Below are 16,564 nucleotides of genomic sequence, written 5' to 3'. Positions count from 1 at the left end.
AGTTTGGAAAAAAAGGGAGTTGTTCCAAAGACTAAAGACAGTAAGCTATGGAAGCTGAGTCCGTTTTTGGATGAAGAAGGAATACTCAGAGTTGGAGGATGTTTGAGTCAAGCTGTACTCCATCCTTACGTGAAGCATCCAGCAATTCTACCGAGAACCAGTCATATAGCCACTTTACTTATCAGACATTTTCATGAGAAAATTCAGCATCAAGGACGTGGGATGACAATCAACGAGCTGCAGGCTAATGGATGGTGGATCCTTGGATGTAGCAGTGCAGTTTCATCTCACATTTTCAAATGTGTCAAATGCAGAAAGTATAGGAGGAGTACAGAAGTGCAGAAAATGGGAGACTTACCTTCAGACAGGATGGAACCGACCCCACTGTTCACTTATGTTGGAATGGATTGTTTCGGGCTGATGTATGTTAAAGGTGGACATAAAGAGCTTAAGAAATATGGCCTGATATTAACCTGTCTATGTTCCTGAGCTATCCACATAGAGGTAGTAGATGACCTAAGTACAGACACATTTATGAATGCTCTACGATCGTTTATTGCCATCAGAGGAAACGTTCGTCAACTGCAGTGCGACCAAGGAACCAATTTTGTTGGTGCCCAAAGAGAGTTCGCAAACCTGATGAAAGACTTGGATCAAGAAAGGATTAAGGAATTCGGCTGTGAATTCCTGATGAATTCCCCCTCAGTGAGTCATATGGGAGGAGTTTGGGAAAGACAGATAAGATCAATAAGGAGTGTTCTTTCTGCTATCCTTAAACAATCAGCAAAAAGACTAGACACTAGGTCGCTAAGAACATTCTTGTATGAGGTTACGGCAATCATTAAGAGCAGGCCACTCTCTACAGAACATCTAAATGATCCCACTGGGCCTGAACCATTAACACCTAATCATATTCTTACTATGAAGTCTACTATCATCCAACCTCCACCAGGCCAGTTCTTGAAAGAAGATCTGTATCTTCAAAAAAGGTGGCGAAGAGTGCAGTACTTAGCCAACAAATTTTGGATCTGTTGGAGAAATGAGTACTTACTCAACTTGCAAACAAGACAGAAATGGCATGCATCTAAAAGAGACATAAAAGTTAATGATATTGTTCTTCTTCAGGAGGAGCTTGCTTCTCACAATCAATGGAGAATAGGGAGAGTTACAGAAGTCTACCCAGGGGCAGACAATAAAGTTAGGAAGGTTAAACTCCTGGTTAGCGAGACTGTATTTGACAAACACGGAAAGGGTATGACTAAAACAGTTTCACTTGACAGACCTGTACATAAGATTATTGTTTTACTTGAAGCAGAATGACTTTCTGTTTGGTTTATATTCAGACTTAAGTGTCAGTTTGGTTTATGAAAATCCCACATAAAATTTGTGAGATTTGGTGAGAGTGTAACTGCCACATTTTATTTTATATTTAATCTTTGTTAGTGTTTCCTTTGGGTTTATTATGTGTAATGCTGCCTGTCACCACCGGAGGGCATTGTAGGGAGGGTGTAAAAATGGTAAGAAGAAGACAAGTAGCAGCAACGCTACAAGATTATCATTAGCTGGGCAGAGGAGAGAAAGGAGGCCAAATGGAAGAAATTAACCCTAATTCCTTTTTGTAAGCACACAGCCAACGAGTTTTCACGTGCTGAATTTAATAAATTCGTCAGTTGAAAGAAACCACTTGTGTCTGGATGTGCTTCAGGGGAATTACAATATATGTTTTATACTTCTTATACAGTGGCTTGAAAAAGTATTCATACCCCTTGAACTTTTCCATATTTTGTCACATTACAACCACAAACAAAGATATATTTCACTGGAATTTAATTTAAAAGACCAACACAAAGTGGTATACAATTGTGAAGTGGAATGAAAATTATACATGATTCAAAACATTTTTTACAAATACAAAACTTAAAAGTATTCAGCCCCCGTGAGTCAATACTTTGTGGAACCACCTTTTGCTGCAATTACAGCTGCAAGTCTTTTAGGGTATGTCTCCACCAGCTTTGCACATCTAGTGACTAAAATTTTTGCCCATTCTTCTTTGCAAAACAGCTCAAGCTCAGTCAGATTAGGTGGAGAGCGTTTGTGAACAGCAGTTTTCAGATCTTGCCACAAATTCTGGATTGGGTTTAGGTCTGGACTTTGACTGGGCCATTCTAACACATGACTATGTTTTGTTTTAAATCATTCCATTGTAGCCCTGCTTTATGTTTAGGGTCGTTGTCCTGCCGGAAGGTGAACCTCCGCCCCAGTCTCAAGTCTTTTGCAGACTCCAACAGGTTTTCTTCCAAGATTGCCCTATATTTGGCTCCATCCATCTTCCCATCAACTCTGACCAACTTCCCTGTCCCTGCTGAAGAGAAGCAGCCCCAGAGCACGATGCTGCCACCACCATATTTGACAGTGGGGATGGTGTGTTCAGAGTGATGTGCAGTGTTAATTCTCTGCCACACATAGTGTTTTGCATTTTGGCCAAAAAATTAAATTTTGGTCTCATCTGACCAAAGCACCTTGTTCCACATGTTTGCTGTGTCCCCAACATGGCTTCTGGCAAACTACAAACAGGACTTTCTATGGTTTTCTTTTAACGATGGCTTTCTTCTTGCCACTCTTCCATAAAGACCACATTTGTGCAGTGCACGACTAATAGTTGTCCTGTGGATAGATTCCCCCACCTGAGCTGTGGATCTCTGCATTTCATCCAGAGTCACCATGGGCGTCTTGGCTGCATCTCTGATCAGTGCTGTCCTTGTTTGGCCTGTAAGTTTAGGTGGACGGCCTTGTCTTGGTAGGTTTACAGTTGTGCCATACTCTTTCCATTTCCGGATAATGGATTGAACAGTGTTCCGTGAGATGTTCAAAGCTTGGGACATCTTTTTATAGCCTAAGCCTGCTTTAAACTTCTCCACAACCTTATTCCTGACCTGTCTGGTGTGTTCTTTGGACTTCATGATGCTGTTTACTCCCCAATATTCTCTGAACCACCCTCTGAGGCCGTCACAGAGCAGCTGTATTTGTACTGAGATTAGATTACACACAGGTGGACTCTTTTTAATCATTAGCAGTCATCAGGCAACTTCTGAATGCAATTGGTTGCACTCAGAGAAAAGGGGGCTGAATACTTTTGCACAAGCCACTGTATGTAAAATATAAGTACATGAATTATTAAAAATATATTAGAACAACTTCCTAAAACTATACAGTTAAATTGCATCTACTCACTCAAGTGCTGCTCTTAGGTTCCTGATTTCATCTTTAAGTTTCTTGTTCTCTTTTTTCAGGTTGTTCATTTCTCCAGCTGCAACATAAACCAAATGTCATGATCAGAGTACATGTCAAAAGAACTGTCTTTAAAAAGCATTTTTAGCACAAAGTAAACTGAAGAAATGTGGAAAGGGGCAAAGAAGAGATAAGAAATTCATTGAAAAGGGGTTCTAGTAGGGATGCAAGTCTATTAAGAAATGTGTTGCATCGTTCAGTAATGCAGAAAAATACCAAGAAGAGAGATGTGCTGGAGGCTCTGTATCTGTGAGGCTTCAAATTCCTGCTGTCTTCTCTTGGCTACATCCTGGGTGACTGTACATCTGTCACACAGCCCAGCCCGCAGCCTGCACAGGCAGCAGTCATAGCATTAACTAGATTGATTCAATTCAATTTTACTTATATAGCGCCAAACCACAACAGTCTCCTCAAGGCATGAAAGGTACTTGAAGTACCTCACATTAAACAATTAAAGCAGGACAATGAAAGATAATAATAACAATAACAATAATAACAATAACAATAAAAAAAATAATATAATAATAATAATAATAACAGCAATAGCATATATATATATATATATATATATATATATATATATATATATATATATATATATATATATATATTTATTTATTTATTTATTTTTAATAATATATATATATTTTTTTAATAATAAAATATTAGATGTAATTCATGACAGTAAAATATCATGAAACAACTTCTCACTTGTTGAACATTATTTTGCTGCAGGAAGCAACAGGAAGTAACATACCGCATCTAAGTGTCATTTTTCTGCATGTCTGTCAACAAGTTTACACAAAAGCTACCAAGAAAAATTTCATAGACTGGGCAAAGACATGGAGGTATCCGTTAAATTTTGGTGTGGATTTTGAGTTACTTCTTATAAAATTGCAAATTAGGGCAAATGTCCTAATATTTCTGGTGGTTTTTATAATAAGGAAAAAATATATATAACATTGGTACCTGTTTTCCAGAACCTTAATATTTTCGGTGAGTAATCTGTGTTGTTCTTTCATCTGTTGGTTTCTGGTAAACAGTTCTTCCATTCTTTTCGTATCACTGTTGACAAGAAAGTATGCAACACAGTTAGGTTCCAATACTACAAAAAAGGGCTTCAGAAAGATTTCATTTTCTCGTAGTTTAAATGCTGGTACCAGCTGGTATTTCAGCGTGACAATCCACTCCACCCTGGCTTTCTTTTTGGCCTGCTTGTGTAGCAGGTCTCATTTACGAGCATTAGAGGGCTGATATGGCTCGTACAGTGGCAGCACCTAGGCTCAATGTGCAGATGCCCTTTAAAAGCTCTCAGGGCTCAGTTGCTGGGTGGCTCTCTTTCCTGAGATACCTTTTGGTTTGATTTTCTGCACTTGACAAGTTTGGGTCGCACCCCGAACCGCTTAAGGACTCGCCATGTGATCCGACCTGGTGGAGCGGTCCACAGATGGCAAAATGCCCATGTTCGTGGTGTGACCCAAACTTCCACACACGTCGCTACCGTATCCACACCAACAAGACCAAGGGATGGGATTTCGGTGTAGCTGACGTGTTAGATATCTCACGTAACCGTATCCGGGGTGAGGAGAAAGCATCTGATCCTGATCCGCTTTGGATTCAGGATGAGGACATGCCCTATGTACCTGAATGGTGGACCCCCTCAGACACCGCCGCAGTTTGAGACAACTTGTAACATTACTGTAACAAACATTTTATAAGAAAAACATGTCTCACCTTGTTTTTTGTGATATGTGATGGAATAAACGTTCATAAAGCTGGAGTGATACAACGTTTGTGTACAGGTTAAAAGCTATAGTTTTGTGTTCCAAAAAGAAAAGGACTTTTCTGTGCTTACTTATCTTTTGTTCCCCACCTACAAAATGTCCAAACTAACGATTCTTTTCACCTTTTCTTGTCAGAGAGACATTAAACACATCTGTTCATGTGTATATGATCAATAAAAAACCGTTACACAGGTAAAAAATTCATGATGTTTACTACAGAATAAATTTGCGGTTACAAACTAAGTGCACGAGACCCGTTTGATTATAACAAAATACGTGTGAATGTATCTTGTTAAATAAATGTTTTAAAATTGTTTCTTTATCTACATGAGCCTGATATTCCTCTATCAGGTATGAAATAAGTATGAACCCTACAACCCGCATGCAACTGCATTATTTTTATTTAACTTAGTTTCAGATTCCACTTACCACTGATGTAGGCTCTGAAAATACATGGCTAATTTACTCAATCATAGCTCCTTATGGTTTGGCGTGAAAGGAATTAAAACAGCTGTAAATTCATAGGCCTTTCATTCCTATAAAGCTTTTGGGGTTTAGTGGAGAGAAACATATTTCTTTGGGTATACAGTAGTCTGTACTGATGAATAGTTGGTATAGATCCATTCATGAGCAAAATAAAAACCCTTGCGGTTACTGTGTGAGTTAAAAACATAGTTTAGCCGATACAAAATTAAACATCAGGCTGTAGGTTTAAATCAAGCGCAGGACTGTTGGTATGGGTGTGATATGGGGGTAGTACTGACCTGATGTGGGAGAAGCGGTGTTGTTGGTCTGGTATGGGTGTGATAGGAGGGGGGATGTTACAGTGGACTACTGTTGGTGTTGGTAGAATTTGCAGCTGTGGGAGCAGTTGTTGATCTGTGTGGATCAGGTTCTCTGAGTTATCTCCCTCAGTCTGTGGGATTTTGCATTGCTTAGAGTCCATTTTGCTTAATCTGTGAACTTTATTGGGACAAAGCTTGTAAAGTGTGTATAAAGGAACCTATATACAATAATGCAATAATGCTTTCAGAGCGCTGAATGTTTTATTTTTTGGATACATAAACATCATAACCTTGTGTGATGGTGTTAATTTCACCTAATAGTTTTAAGTAATATAATTCAGTACAATGATTTTACTCACAAAACAAAGCCTAGTAGCTAATCCTAACTGATATTCACCCATTTCATAGTAGATGTGCGAGGTGCAGCGCTGATTTGAGTAAAACTTTGAGCATTCTTTCAAGTGTGGTGTTAGAATACAGTTAATGCTTTTCTCTCTCTTATACAGCTGCTTTAAACTAAAACCACAATAGGAGTGATATACAAACTGTGGAGATAAACAAAATACTTTGTGTGTCTACACGTTCACTAGTCCTGCGTGTCCAACATGGAGTTTGTGAAATGTTTGGTGTGTGATATATGAACATATAAAATCTTTATGGATCAAACAGCAGATGAATAGGTGGGTAATTATCTTTAAGAATAATGTTGATAAAAGCTGTGCTGAAATACAAAGATGCTTTAACACCTTTAGGGTTTATGAGCAGAGTTGCGTGGACTTTTTTTTCCTTTTAACCTCAATGACCCGTCTGTAACACACGCTTGAAACACAAAGATATATAAATACATTATGTTTTGGTCTTTGTAGCATGGATCATAACTATACGACCCATCGAGTGTCTGATCAATACTTTGACAGGAGATAGTGTGCAGATTTGTGTATAAAAACGCAACTGTACGCAACCAGTACTGCATTACAAACTTTTATTTTAAAAACATCTTGTTGCAGACTTTGCACATCAACAAACAGTGATATGATACTATGAAAAATTACTTAAGTCCACTATAGTGAAATCAAACTAAGGTGATATTTTAGCATGGAAAGGATCCCTTGAGATTAAAAATCTCTTATTTTTTCATGGGTGTTCAGACTAAGATAATCAGCAGTAGAATATAAGCATGTAAAACAGAAATACAAACGTCACATAGTTAAAATACCTGTTCATAGGCATAAAATAATAAAAAATTTATAACATAAATTAAGTAAATCAAGTACAAACGATGGAATCAGCCAGAAAGTATGCAGTTTCGATTTAAATGCATACAATGAAGTTAATTCCACAGATGATACTTCTGGTTTAACACCTGGTCAACAGATGATCATTTGACACCGATAACACTGTCCTCCATTTCAAAAAGTGCACGTTCAATATCATTGACCTCTCTTAACTCGTGGAGGTAAGCCTCCGTTGCACCCATAAGCCTGTGTGTCTGGGGTGAAACCTTCCAAACGGAGAATTTGCATCAATATAGGGATGAAATGTCCATTCCAAAATCTTTTCGATAGGTAATCATAATACTTGAAAAAGTAGTGCCTCTCTAAAGGAGACACACAGGTGTGCCTTCTTTGTGAGGGGTGTGAGGTTTCACAACCTGCACAAATCTCTCTTCTGTGTTTTTGAATAAGCATGTTTAGAACGGATTTGACAGTAAGTTTCACAAAGTCTAGCACGGCCGCGTGTATCTGACACGTCTCCACAGGGAAATTACGGACTTCACCAGATCATACTTCTGTGACATTGTGAAATCCTCACACTGTGCAAATGCTGCAGGAACAAGCTTATAACCGACTGGAACTTGCGACCTCATCCTTCTGATCATATGTAGGTACTGCAGCTTTTATTCACACATAGCACAGGCATATTCTGAATCAGTCACGGTGACTGTAGGCCATTAGCGGCTACAACCATCTCGGTCACGGTGTTCCATTACTAGCTAGCCTCCGTACCTGGCAACGTGCGTAATTCACATCTCAAACTAATAATATCGATGAGAGAGCAGCAAAACATAACTGATAACATTGTAACTAAACACATAAACACCGAAATGAGAACTCCCATCATCCTTTGTGTAGCAAGTTAATTTAGACGAACGTTCTCAAAACTCCACAGTGAAAGTCAGTTCATGTTTATATATATATATATATATATATATATATATATATATATATATGTTTTTTCTTTTTTAAGTAAATATATTTCTTTGTATCAAGCCGTTAATGTTATCTTGGCTTTTTACTATGGTTCCTTATTGTGGTTCCTTATCGCCACCTGTTGCTTAGGGACATTAAATGGCATGACACACCCCAGCTACATGTGTCACAGCTGCCCTGTCTCTCGCTCAGAGGAGACAAGCAGCTTGTGATGGTAAGATGTGTTCCTCCACTCACTGCTGGTAAACTAAGCTAGCAGCTGAAAAGACTGTGTTAATAGACTTTGAAAATATGTAATTACTGCAATAAGCATTATAAAGATGATGTTAATAGGGTTGTATCTGTTTCCAGCCTGTGAAATAATAGATTTTAAATCATCTGTGTTTCTTTTATCCACGTCTTACAGAGAGTGTAGCCTGGCTGTGTACACCAAACTAATGCCCCTTGTTCCCCATTTTAAAGGTGCGTTTTGATTATCTGTTTTATTCATTTTATTTTTGTAACATATTTGGTCACTCAGTAATTTTGTGTTGTCAATTCTCTTTGAATGTATATATTTTTATTTGACTACCCATGTTTTGTTTTTCTATGTACACTGTTGGCTGCTGCGTTTCTCGCTCAGAGGAGACAAGCAGCTTGTGATGAGAGTGTAGCCTGGCTGTATACACCAAACTAATGCCCCTCGTTCCCCATTTTAAAGGGGGGATTCAAATAAAAGCTGTGGTGACCAGAGCAAGTGTCCTCGTCTCATTAGCGACCGATTCAGAGCTGCTACATAAAACTGGTGCCGTGATCCAGATCAGCCGCCGCCGATCGCCGAGGTTCTGCTGTGTGCTTGTGACACCCGGAGTTCAAGTTGGTGGACAAATGGATCCTGTTAGCCTCTGAGTTGGCTGCAAATTGTCATTAATGAGCATAGGACTGTGTATATAACTTTCAATTTGTGATCTGTTTTTTTTGTTCATATATTTCTTTATTGATTTAATTTCCTAAAACCATGGCAGACAAAACGTTTAATGTGTTTTCTCCTACTGGTAGAGGGAGGGGCTTATTTACATTTGTGAGTGACACCCCAGGGCCTATCCCTGGAAAACTGTTTGGATTAGATGATGTTAATCACAATCGTGAGCACAACCCACTCTGTTCTACACCTGCAAATACCAATGAGAACAGCACAGGGCAGTTACAGGAACTTATTGGCGAATTAGGAAGCCAAATTGGTGAGTCCATAGCTGGCCGCCTTTTGGCCTCCCAACCATTTCTCACTGCACAACCCTCTCTTGCTAACCCAACTGCAGCTGAGACATTAAACACAGTTGCTGACCTGTCCAAGGTGAGTTTGATAGTCAGACCTGACATCAAAGATCCACCCATGTACCGTGGTGATGGAGCAGACAAGTACTCCATTCAGGAGTGGATTGACATTATGGACGTGTATTTGAACAAAAGAGGGCTGTCGATTACTGATCAAGTGGAGGAAATCCTGAGTCATCTGCTTGGCAGAGCAAAAAATATTGTCAGAGTGGGACTTAAGAGTAGCTCTTCAACCAACACTGCTGTAACCCCAGAGACAATTTACCGCATCTTGAGACGCTACTTTAGTGAGACACCTAGCTCTTGCTTGCCATTGGCCGATTTCTATGCCACACAGCCAGTAGTTGGGGAAACATCAGTAGACTACTGGGTCAGACTAAACACAGCTGCTGAAGTAGCTGACAGACATTTAAAGCGCCAAGGTGGTAAAATGGACAATATGGACTCAGAGATTGCCATGATGTTCATTAGGAACTGTTCAGATCCCAACCTTAGCTGTGTTTTTAAATGTAAACCCATCAGCAAATGGTCACTAGCTGACGTGCAGGAAGTTATTGATGAGCACCAGAGGGAGCACCAAGCTAAAAAGTCAGCTGCCAACATGACCAAAGCACATCCCCTCCGTGTTGCCACTGCTGCAGCAGTTAGCGAACCCCAACAGTGTGATGCAGAGTACACAAATGTTAACACAGCCAAGCTAACTAATCCTGCTAAGCCAGGTGAGGCAGCAGCTGCTGAATCTAATGCACTGGAGAGAGTGCTTAGCATGTTGGAGAGAGTGCTAGAGCATACAAACCAGCCTACATTTGCTACCAATAGACCACAACCCTCATCATTCAGTCGTCAGTCACTGTGCCGAGTCTGTGGACATAGTTCACACTCAACACAAACACACTGTATGAGAGAGAAAAGATGTTTGGACTGTTTGGAGATTGGGCACCAACGAAAGGACTGTCCTAAGCCTCCCACTACTCAGTCAGACAGCACTCCACTGCGTTAGGGAAACTAATGTACTCACAAGTGGGAGGGGGCCGTGTGAGTGATAGAGACGAAACCCTCAAAGCCGATGATGATGCACAGTCTGTATACACAGAATACATTTAATCCTCTCCACCTAATGTTGTTGTACTGTTCCAGAACATTGCTAGGCTTGATAAAGCTGACAGCCTATTCTATACTAATGCACAAGTGGAGGATCAGGTCTCGTTACAAGCTTTACTTGATTCTGGCTCAATGGCATGTACAATCAGTGAAGAAGCTGAGCAGATGTTAACCAACATGCACTCGGTACCTATGCCCCATGATACTTGTCCTGACATTGTACTTGTTGGCTGTGGGGGAGTCAAAGTTAGGCCCAAGTGTATCTATGACTTGAAAATGGAAGTCTATGGTCACACATTCAGGGTCCCTGCTTTAGTAGTTCCTGGGCAGAGAGACCAGATGATCCTAGGGACTAACGTCATCAAACACCTCCTTAAACAGTTCAAACAGTCCACACAGTTTTGGCAAGTTCTGAGTAAACCTGAATTGACTGACGCACCTGAGATAGTGCAGTTTCTCAATATGTTGTCCGGCATTAACAGGTGGAGGGGTGACAGCATCCCTGATGTCATTGGGGTGGCTAAGTTGACCCAGGCTGTGACCCTCTTGCCAGAACAGGAGCACTTTGTGTGGTGCAAGTTGCCTGCAGCCTCAGCTCTTTCAGAAGGCAGTGCTGTCCTAGTTGAGCCAGCAACGGTCCTTGCCCACAAAAAGGACGTAATTGTTTGCAGATCTGTGGCAAACATGAATGGTGATAGGTGGATCCCAGTTAGAGTGCTAAACACTTCCAACAAACACAAAAATTGCAGAAGTGTCAGCTTGCATTGCTGTTGAGGACCTGGATGAGGTCCCTGAGTTAGGAGTAATTGACTCGGTTGAAATAACCAACCAGACAATGTGCAGTGAACCAGCCAACCAGTCTCAAAACCCTCTCGAGCCCAATCACAAAGACACTTTAGCCAAACTTGGACTTGAAAGTCTAGACATTGATGCTTGCGAAGTATCACATTATTGGAAGGGCCAGCTTCTGCAGCTTATCCAAAAGTACGAGGATGTCTTTTCAAAGACGAAGCTCGATTGCGGGTCAGCGAAAGATTTTATTCATCGGATCCATCTGTCTGACACGCGGCCCTTCAGACTCCCATACCAGGCCAGTACCACAAACTCAGACAAGTACTTTCAGAAATGGAAGAACTTGAGATCATCCGCAAGTCAAATAGTGAGTGGGCGTCACCACTAGTTCTGGTGTGGAAAAAGAATGGAGACTTGAGAATCTGCGTGGATTACCGCTGGTTAAATGCTCGCACAATCAAAGATGCTCATCCGCTGCCACACCAAGCAGATTGCCTCGCAGCTCTGGGAAAAAGTGCCATATTCAGCGCAATGGATCTCACTTCTGGCTTTTACAATGTTGCTGTGGCAGAAGAGGACAAGAGGTTGACAGCCTTTACAACACCTATGGGACTCTACGAGTTCAATCGACTTCCGCAGGGGCTGTGTAATAGCCCAGCCAGTTTCATGTGACTCATGATGAGCATATTCGGCGACCAGAACTTCTTAACTCTCCTCTGCTACTTGGATGACGTTCTGGTCTATGCACCTGATGAGGCTGAAGCTCTGAAAAGACTAGAAATGGTTTTCAGCAGGCTGAGAGTCCATGGATTGAAATTATCCCCTAAAAAATGTCAGCTACTCAGGAGGAGCGTAAAGTTTCTAGGACATGTTGTGGACAGTAGCGGAGTTTCAACTGACCCTGACAAGATCAAAGCCATTGCATCAATGACTGAGACAGATCTTATGATGGAGGATGCCATGACTCCTTCTCAAAAGAAAATCAAGTCATTCTTAGGCATGGTCATGTACTATCAGCAGTTCATCCAAGATTGCTCCAGAATAGCCAAACCCCTCTTTGCACTCACAGCTGCCCCTAAGGGGAGAAAGGGTAATATCCGTGGCGTTGCCGCATTCAAAAAATTACATCCAAGTGACTGGAAACAAGAACACCGTGACTCATTCAAACAGCTGAAACTTGCCCTTTTGGAGTCTGTTGTCCTGGCGCACCCAGAAATCAGTCGCCCGTTTGTCCTCTCAACAGATGCTTCGACAGATGGACTCGGTGCTGTGTTATCCCAGGTCCAGGAAGGTGAAACCAAAGCACGCCCAGTCGCCTTTGCCAGTAAGACACTCACTCGTGCTCAGAGTGTCATAACCTAGGGAGAGGGTCTGTGTGTGTGTGTGTGTGTGTGTGTGTGTGTGTCTGTATACATGTGTGTTTGTCCTGCGGGCCACAGCGGAGGTTCCGGTGTCTCCGCCTCCCTAGGGCGGAGATCACCACACCTGCTACGGATCAAGTCATCAGGCAGGGTCTCTTTAAGCTGCCAGCAGACCATCACTCTTCGCTGGATCATTGACTACTTCTCAGTTAGTACCGGCTCTCTCGTGTGACTCTCGCTCTCGTGTATTTATATTACTTACCTGCTCTTCGTGTTCGCTCCTTTTCAGATCCCCGTGTCAGTTCCTGCTCGTCCTTTCGGAACCCCGGCTTTTCGTCATCCCGCCGTTCCACGCCGTACCACAGCTGGCTCCTTTCCCTGACTCACTCACCTGCCTGACCTCCCCTCACCACCTGGGAATTCCTTCAGCCTCTCGACCCGCTTCAGCCGCCTCCACCCTCGCCTCCCTGGACCCCCTTGTCTTTGCACATTTCTCGATCACTGTAAATAAACTTGCACCTTGCTTTCATCAGCCACCGCTTGTGTGTCCTCTTCCTCCCCGGGTCCTGACAGAATGATCCAGCCAAAACCGGACACCGCGGACGCTGATCCGGTTCATCGGGCCCTGGCTATTCAAGAGGAAACCCTCCAGCGTCACGACCATATGCTCCGTCTGGTTTCCAGTCAGCTGGGCGCAGCCACCCAACAGCTCGCCGATCTCCGAGGTATGTTGGAATCCACCATGTCATCAGCTACGCCCCGTCACCAGGATTTATCCCCTCCGCCGACAGATCCGCCGGCTGGTTTGGCTTCCGCGACCGAGCCCGCCGTAGCGTTGGAGAAAGCCCTGCCCATCCCGGAGGTGTTCCGCGGTGAGTTAGGGAAATGTGGAGGTTTCCTCACCCAATGTTCCCTCGTTTTCCGGCAACAAAGAAATGCCTACGCTTCTGATTGTGCAAAGATTGGTTTTATGGTCAATCTGTTCCGCGGAAGAGCATTAGAGTGGGGGCACGCTGTGTTACGGGGAAACCCCGATCTGTCTTTCCATGCATTCTTGTCTCGATTTAAGGAGGTGTTTGATAAAGGAACCAGCCCCAAATCCGCATCCCAGAAGTTGCTCAGCCTGCGGCAGGGACAACGGAGCATGGCGGATTTCTCCGTGGATTTCCGGATCCTCGCGGAGGAGGCCGGCTGGGAGGAAAAGGCGCTCAGGGGAGTATTCCTGAACAATATTAATGATGATCTCAAGTACGAACTTGCCACTAGGGATTTGCCTCAGTCCTTGGAGGCCGTGATTTCATTGTGTATCCATGTAGATGACCGCCTGAGAGCACGACGGACTCCGAGGAACTACAACTCCCAGCATGCCCCTCGCCGCGCGGTTTCCAGGGACCGGAGGAGCCTCCTAGCGGACGACAGCGCAGCTATGGCGCCCCCTTGCAGCGCGGAGGAGCAACCCATGCAACTCGGCCGCGCACGGCTGTCTCTCTCTGAGCGACAACGGAGATGGGAGGCGGGGGAATGCATCTACTGTGGCAAAAAGGGCCACTACATCGCTTCCTGCCCTGTTTGCCCAAAAGACCGCGCCCGTCAGTAATGGTGGGGATACTGGCGGTTCAAGCTAACGCATGCTCCTCCCTGCCCAGATTCACGCTTCAGGCAAGGATAAATTTTCCATCAGGCAGTCACACAGTCTTGGCACTCCTCGATTCCAGAGCTGAGAAAAATCTCATGGACCGTGCCCTCGCCCAGCAGTGGGGTGTTCCATCCACAGCGCTACCCACGCCTCTCCTGGTCTCCGCTCTGGACGGCGCCAAGCTTTCTGAAATCACTCATAAGACCCAACCGCTTTCTGTGACTCTGTCGGGTAATCACTCTGAACGGCTCTCCTTTTACCTGTTTGACTCTGCACAGACGCCCATCGTCCTCGGCTTTCCCTGGTTGCAACTGCACAATCCACAGATCAACTGGGCGAATCGCAGCATCTCGGGTTGGAGTGAGCGGTGCCACCAGCGCTGCCTCAGATCCACAACTCCCTCTCTCCCTCGGTCCACCGATTTGGGGGAGGGGACCCCACCTGACCTGCCCGGCGTCCCCTCGATCTATCACGACCTCGCTGAAGTATTCAATAAGGACCGGGCTGTTTCCCTGCCTCCCCACCGGCCTTACGACTGCGCCATCGACCTCATCCCGGGGGCGCCCTACCCGTCCAGCCGCCTCTACAGCATCTCTCCGCAGGAACGGGATGCCATGGAAAAATATATCACCGAAGCTCGGGCGTCCGGTCTGATTCGACCCTCCACCTCTCCCATGGGCGCGGGGTTTTTCTTCGTGGCCAAGAAGGACAAGACCCTCCGGCCCTGTATTGACTACCGCGGTCTGAACGAAATCACTGTGCGCAACAAATATCCTTTGCCACTTCTCACCTCTGCGTTTGAGCTCCTGCAGGGGGCAGCCGTCTTCACCAAACTGGATCTCCGGAACGCTTACCATCTCGTCCGGATCCGGCAGGGAGACGAGTGGAAGACTGCCTTCAACACCCACCTCGGCCACTTCGAGTATCTTGTCATGCCCTTCGGCGTAACCAACGCGCCAGCTGTGTTCCAGGCCCTCGTAAACGACATACTCCGGGACTTCATCAATCATTTTGTGTTTGTCTATCTCGATGATATTTTGATCTTCTCATCCTCATTACAGGAGCATCAGGGACATGTGCGGCAGGTGTTGCAGCGGTTACTGGAAAATCGTCTGTTCGTGAAGGGGGAGAAGTGCGAGTTTCATGTGGAGTCCACTGCGTTCTTGGGATACATTATTGGTAAAGGGCAGATCAAGGCGGACCCAGTTAAGGTACAAGCGGTCCTGGATTGGCCCGAGCCAGCGGATCGGAAACAGCTGCAGCGTTTTCTGGGCTTCGCCAATTTCTACCGCCGCTTCATTAAAGATTACAGCTCCATCACCCATGCTCTGACCTCTCTCAACTCTCCCAAGATTCCTTTCAGATGGACTCCTGCCGCTGCAGAGGCTTTCGCGCTCCTGAAGGGTCGGTTTGCCTCCGCACCCATCCTCATCCAACCTGACCTATCCAAATCATTCGTCGTGGAGGTGGACGCGTCCGACGTGGGGGTAGGGGCAGTGTTGTCCCAACAGTCCATGGGTAGCCTCCGACCCTGCGCCTTCTTCTCTCGCCGCCTCTCCCCGGCAGAACGGAATTACGACGTAGGGGACCGGGAGCTGCTGGCCATCAAACTAGCCTTGGAGGAATGGCGGCACTGGCTGGAGGGCGCGACGCATCCCTTCTTGGTCTGGACTGATCACAAGAACCTGGCCTATCTGCGAACCGCCAGACGTTTGAAACCCCGGCAGGCCAGGTGGGCCTTGTTTTTTACCCGATTTAACTTTACTATCTCTTACAGACCTGGATCACAGAATGTCAAGCCCGACGCTCTGTCCCGACAGTTCAGCTCCACGGACTCCTCCTCGCAGCCAGAGTTTGTCTTGCCTCCCTCTTGCGTCATTGGAGCCATCACCTGGAAGATCGAATCCGCCATTCAGGCAGCTCTACAGACTGAACCAGATCCTGGGACGGGACCCCCCAACCGCCTTTATGTTCCCTCTCAAGTGCGAAGCCGCGTACTGCAATGGGGACACACAGCCAAATTCACGTGCCATCCCGGGGCCAATCGCACTGTGGCCTTCCTCCAGCGTTATTTCTGGTGGCCTACATTGATTAAGGATACCCGTGAGTACGTGGCAGCATGCAGCATTTGTGCACAAAATAAACCTTCTCTGTCACCTCCATCAGGTCTCCTCCAGCCCTTACCCACCCCTAAGCGACCGTGGTCTCACATAGCTCTGGACTTCGTCACAGGCCTTCCTCCCTCTGAAGGAAACACCGTGGTCCTGACCATTATCGACCGGTTTTCCAAGGC

At 44.6% G+C, this 16,564-nt stretch overlaps 1 protein-coding gene across 8 annotated transcripts in view; it reads right to left on the bottom strand.

Annotated features, from left to right (window-relative positions):
* The window catches only part of rbbp8l (retinoblastoma binding protein 8-like), a 92,415-nt gene that overhangs the window by 18,765 nt on the left and 57,086 nt on the right, over positions 1-16,564 (bottom strand). For 7 of the 8 annotated variants that reach the window (XM_030732701.1, XM_030732699.1, XM_030732700.1 and 4 more), the window contains 3 exons: positions 4,258-4,353; positions 3,505-3,617; positions 3,232-3,307 (listed from right to left, as the gene is read on the bottom strand). The exons of the other annotated variant lie outside the window; for it this stretch is intronic. In XM_030732701.1, the coding sequence (XP_030588561.1) occupies positions 3,232-3,307; positions 3,505-3,617; positions 4,258-4,353 (285 nt within the window). The remainder of the gene's footprint in view (positions 1-3,231; positions 3,308-3,504; positions 3,618-4,257; positions 4,354-16,564) is intronic. 8 annotated transcript variants of the gene reach the window in all.

This window comes from Archocentrus centrarchus, chromosome 7 (assembly GCF_007364275.1).
Source record: "Archocentrus centrarchus isolate MPI-CPG fArcCen1 chromosome 7, fArcCen1, whole genome shotgun sequence".
NCBI classification, from domain to species: Eukaryota; Metazoa; Chordata; class Actinopteri; order Cichliformes; family Cichlidae; genus Archocentrus; species Archocentrus centrarchus.
Note: the sequence above shows the minus strand (reverse complement) of the source record. Positions and strands in the feature narration are given on the sequence as shown.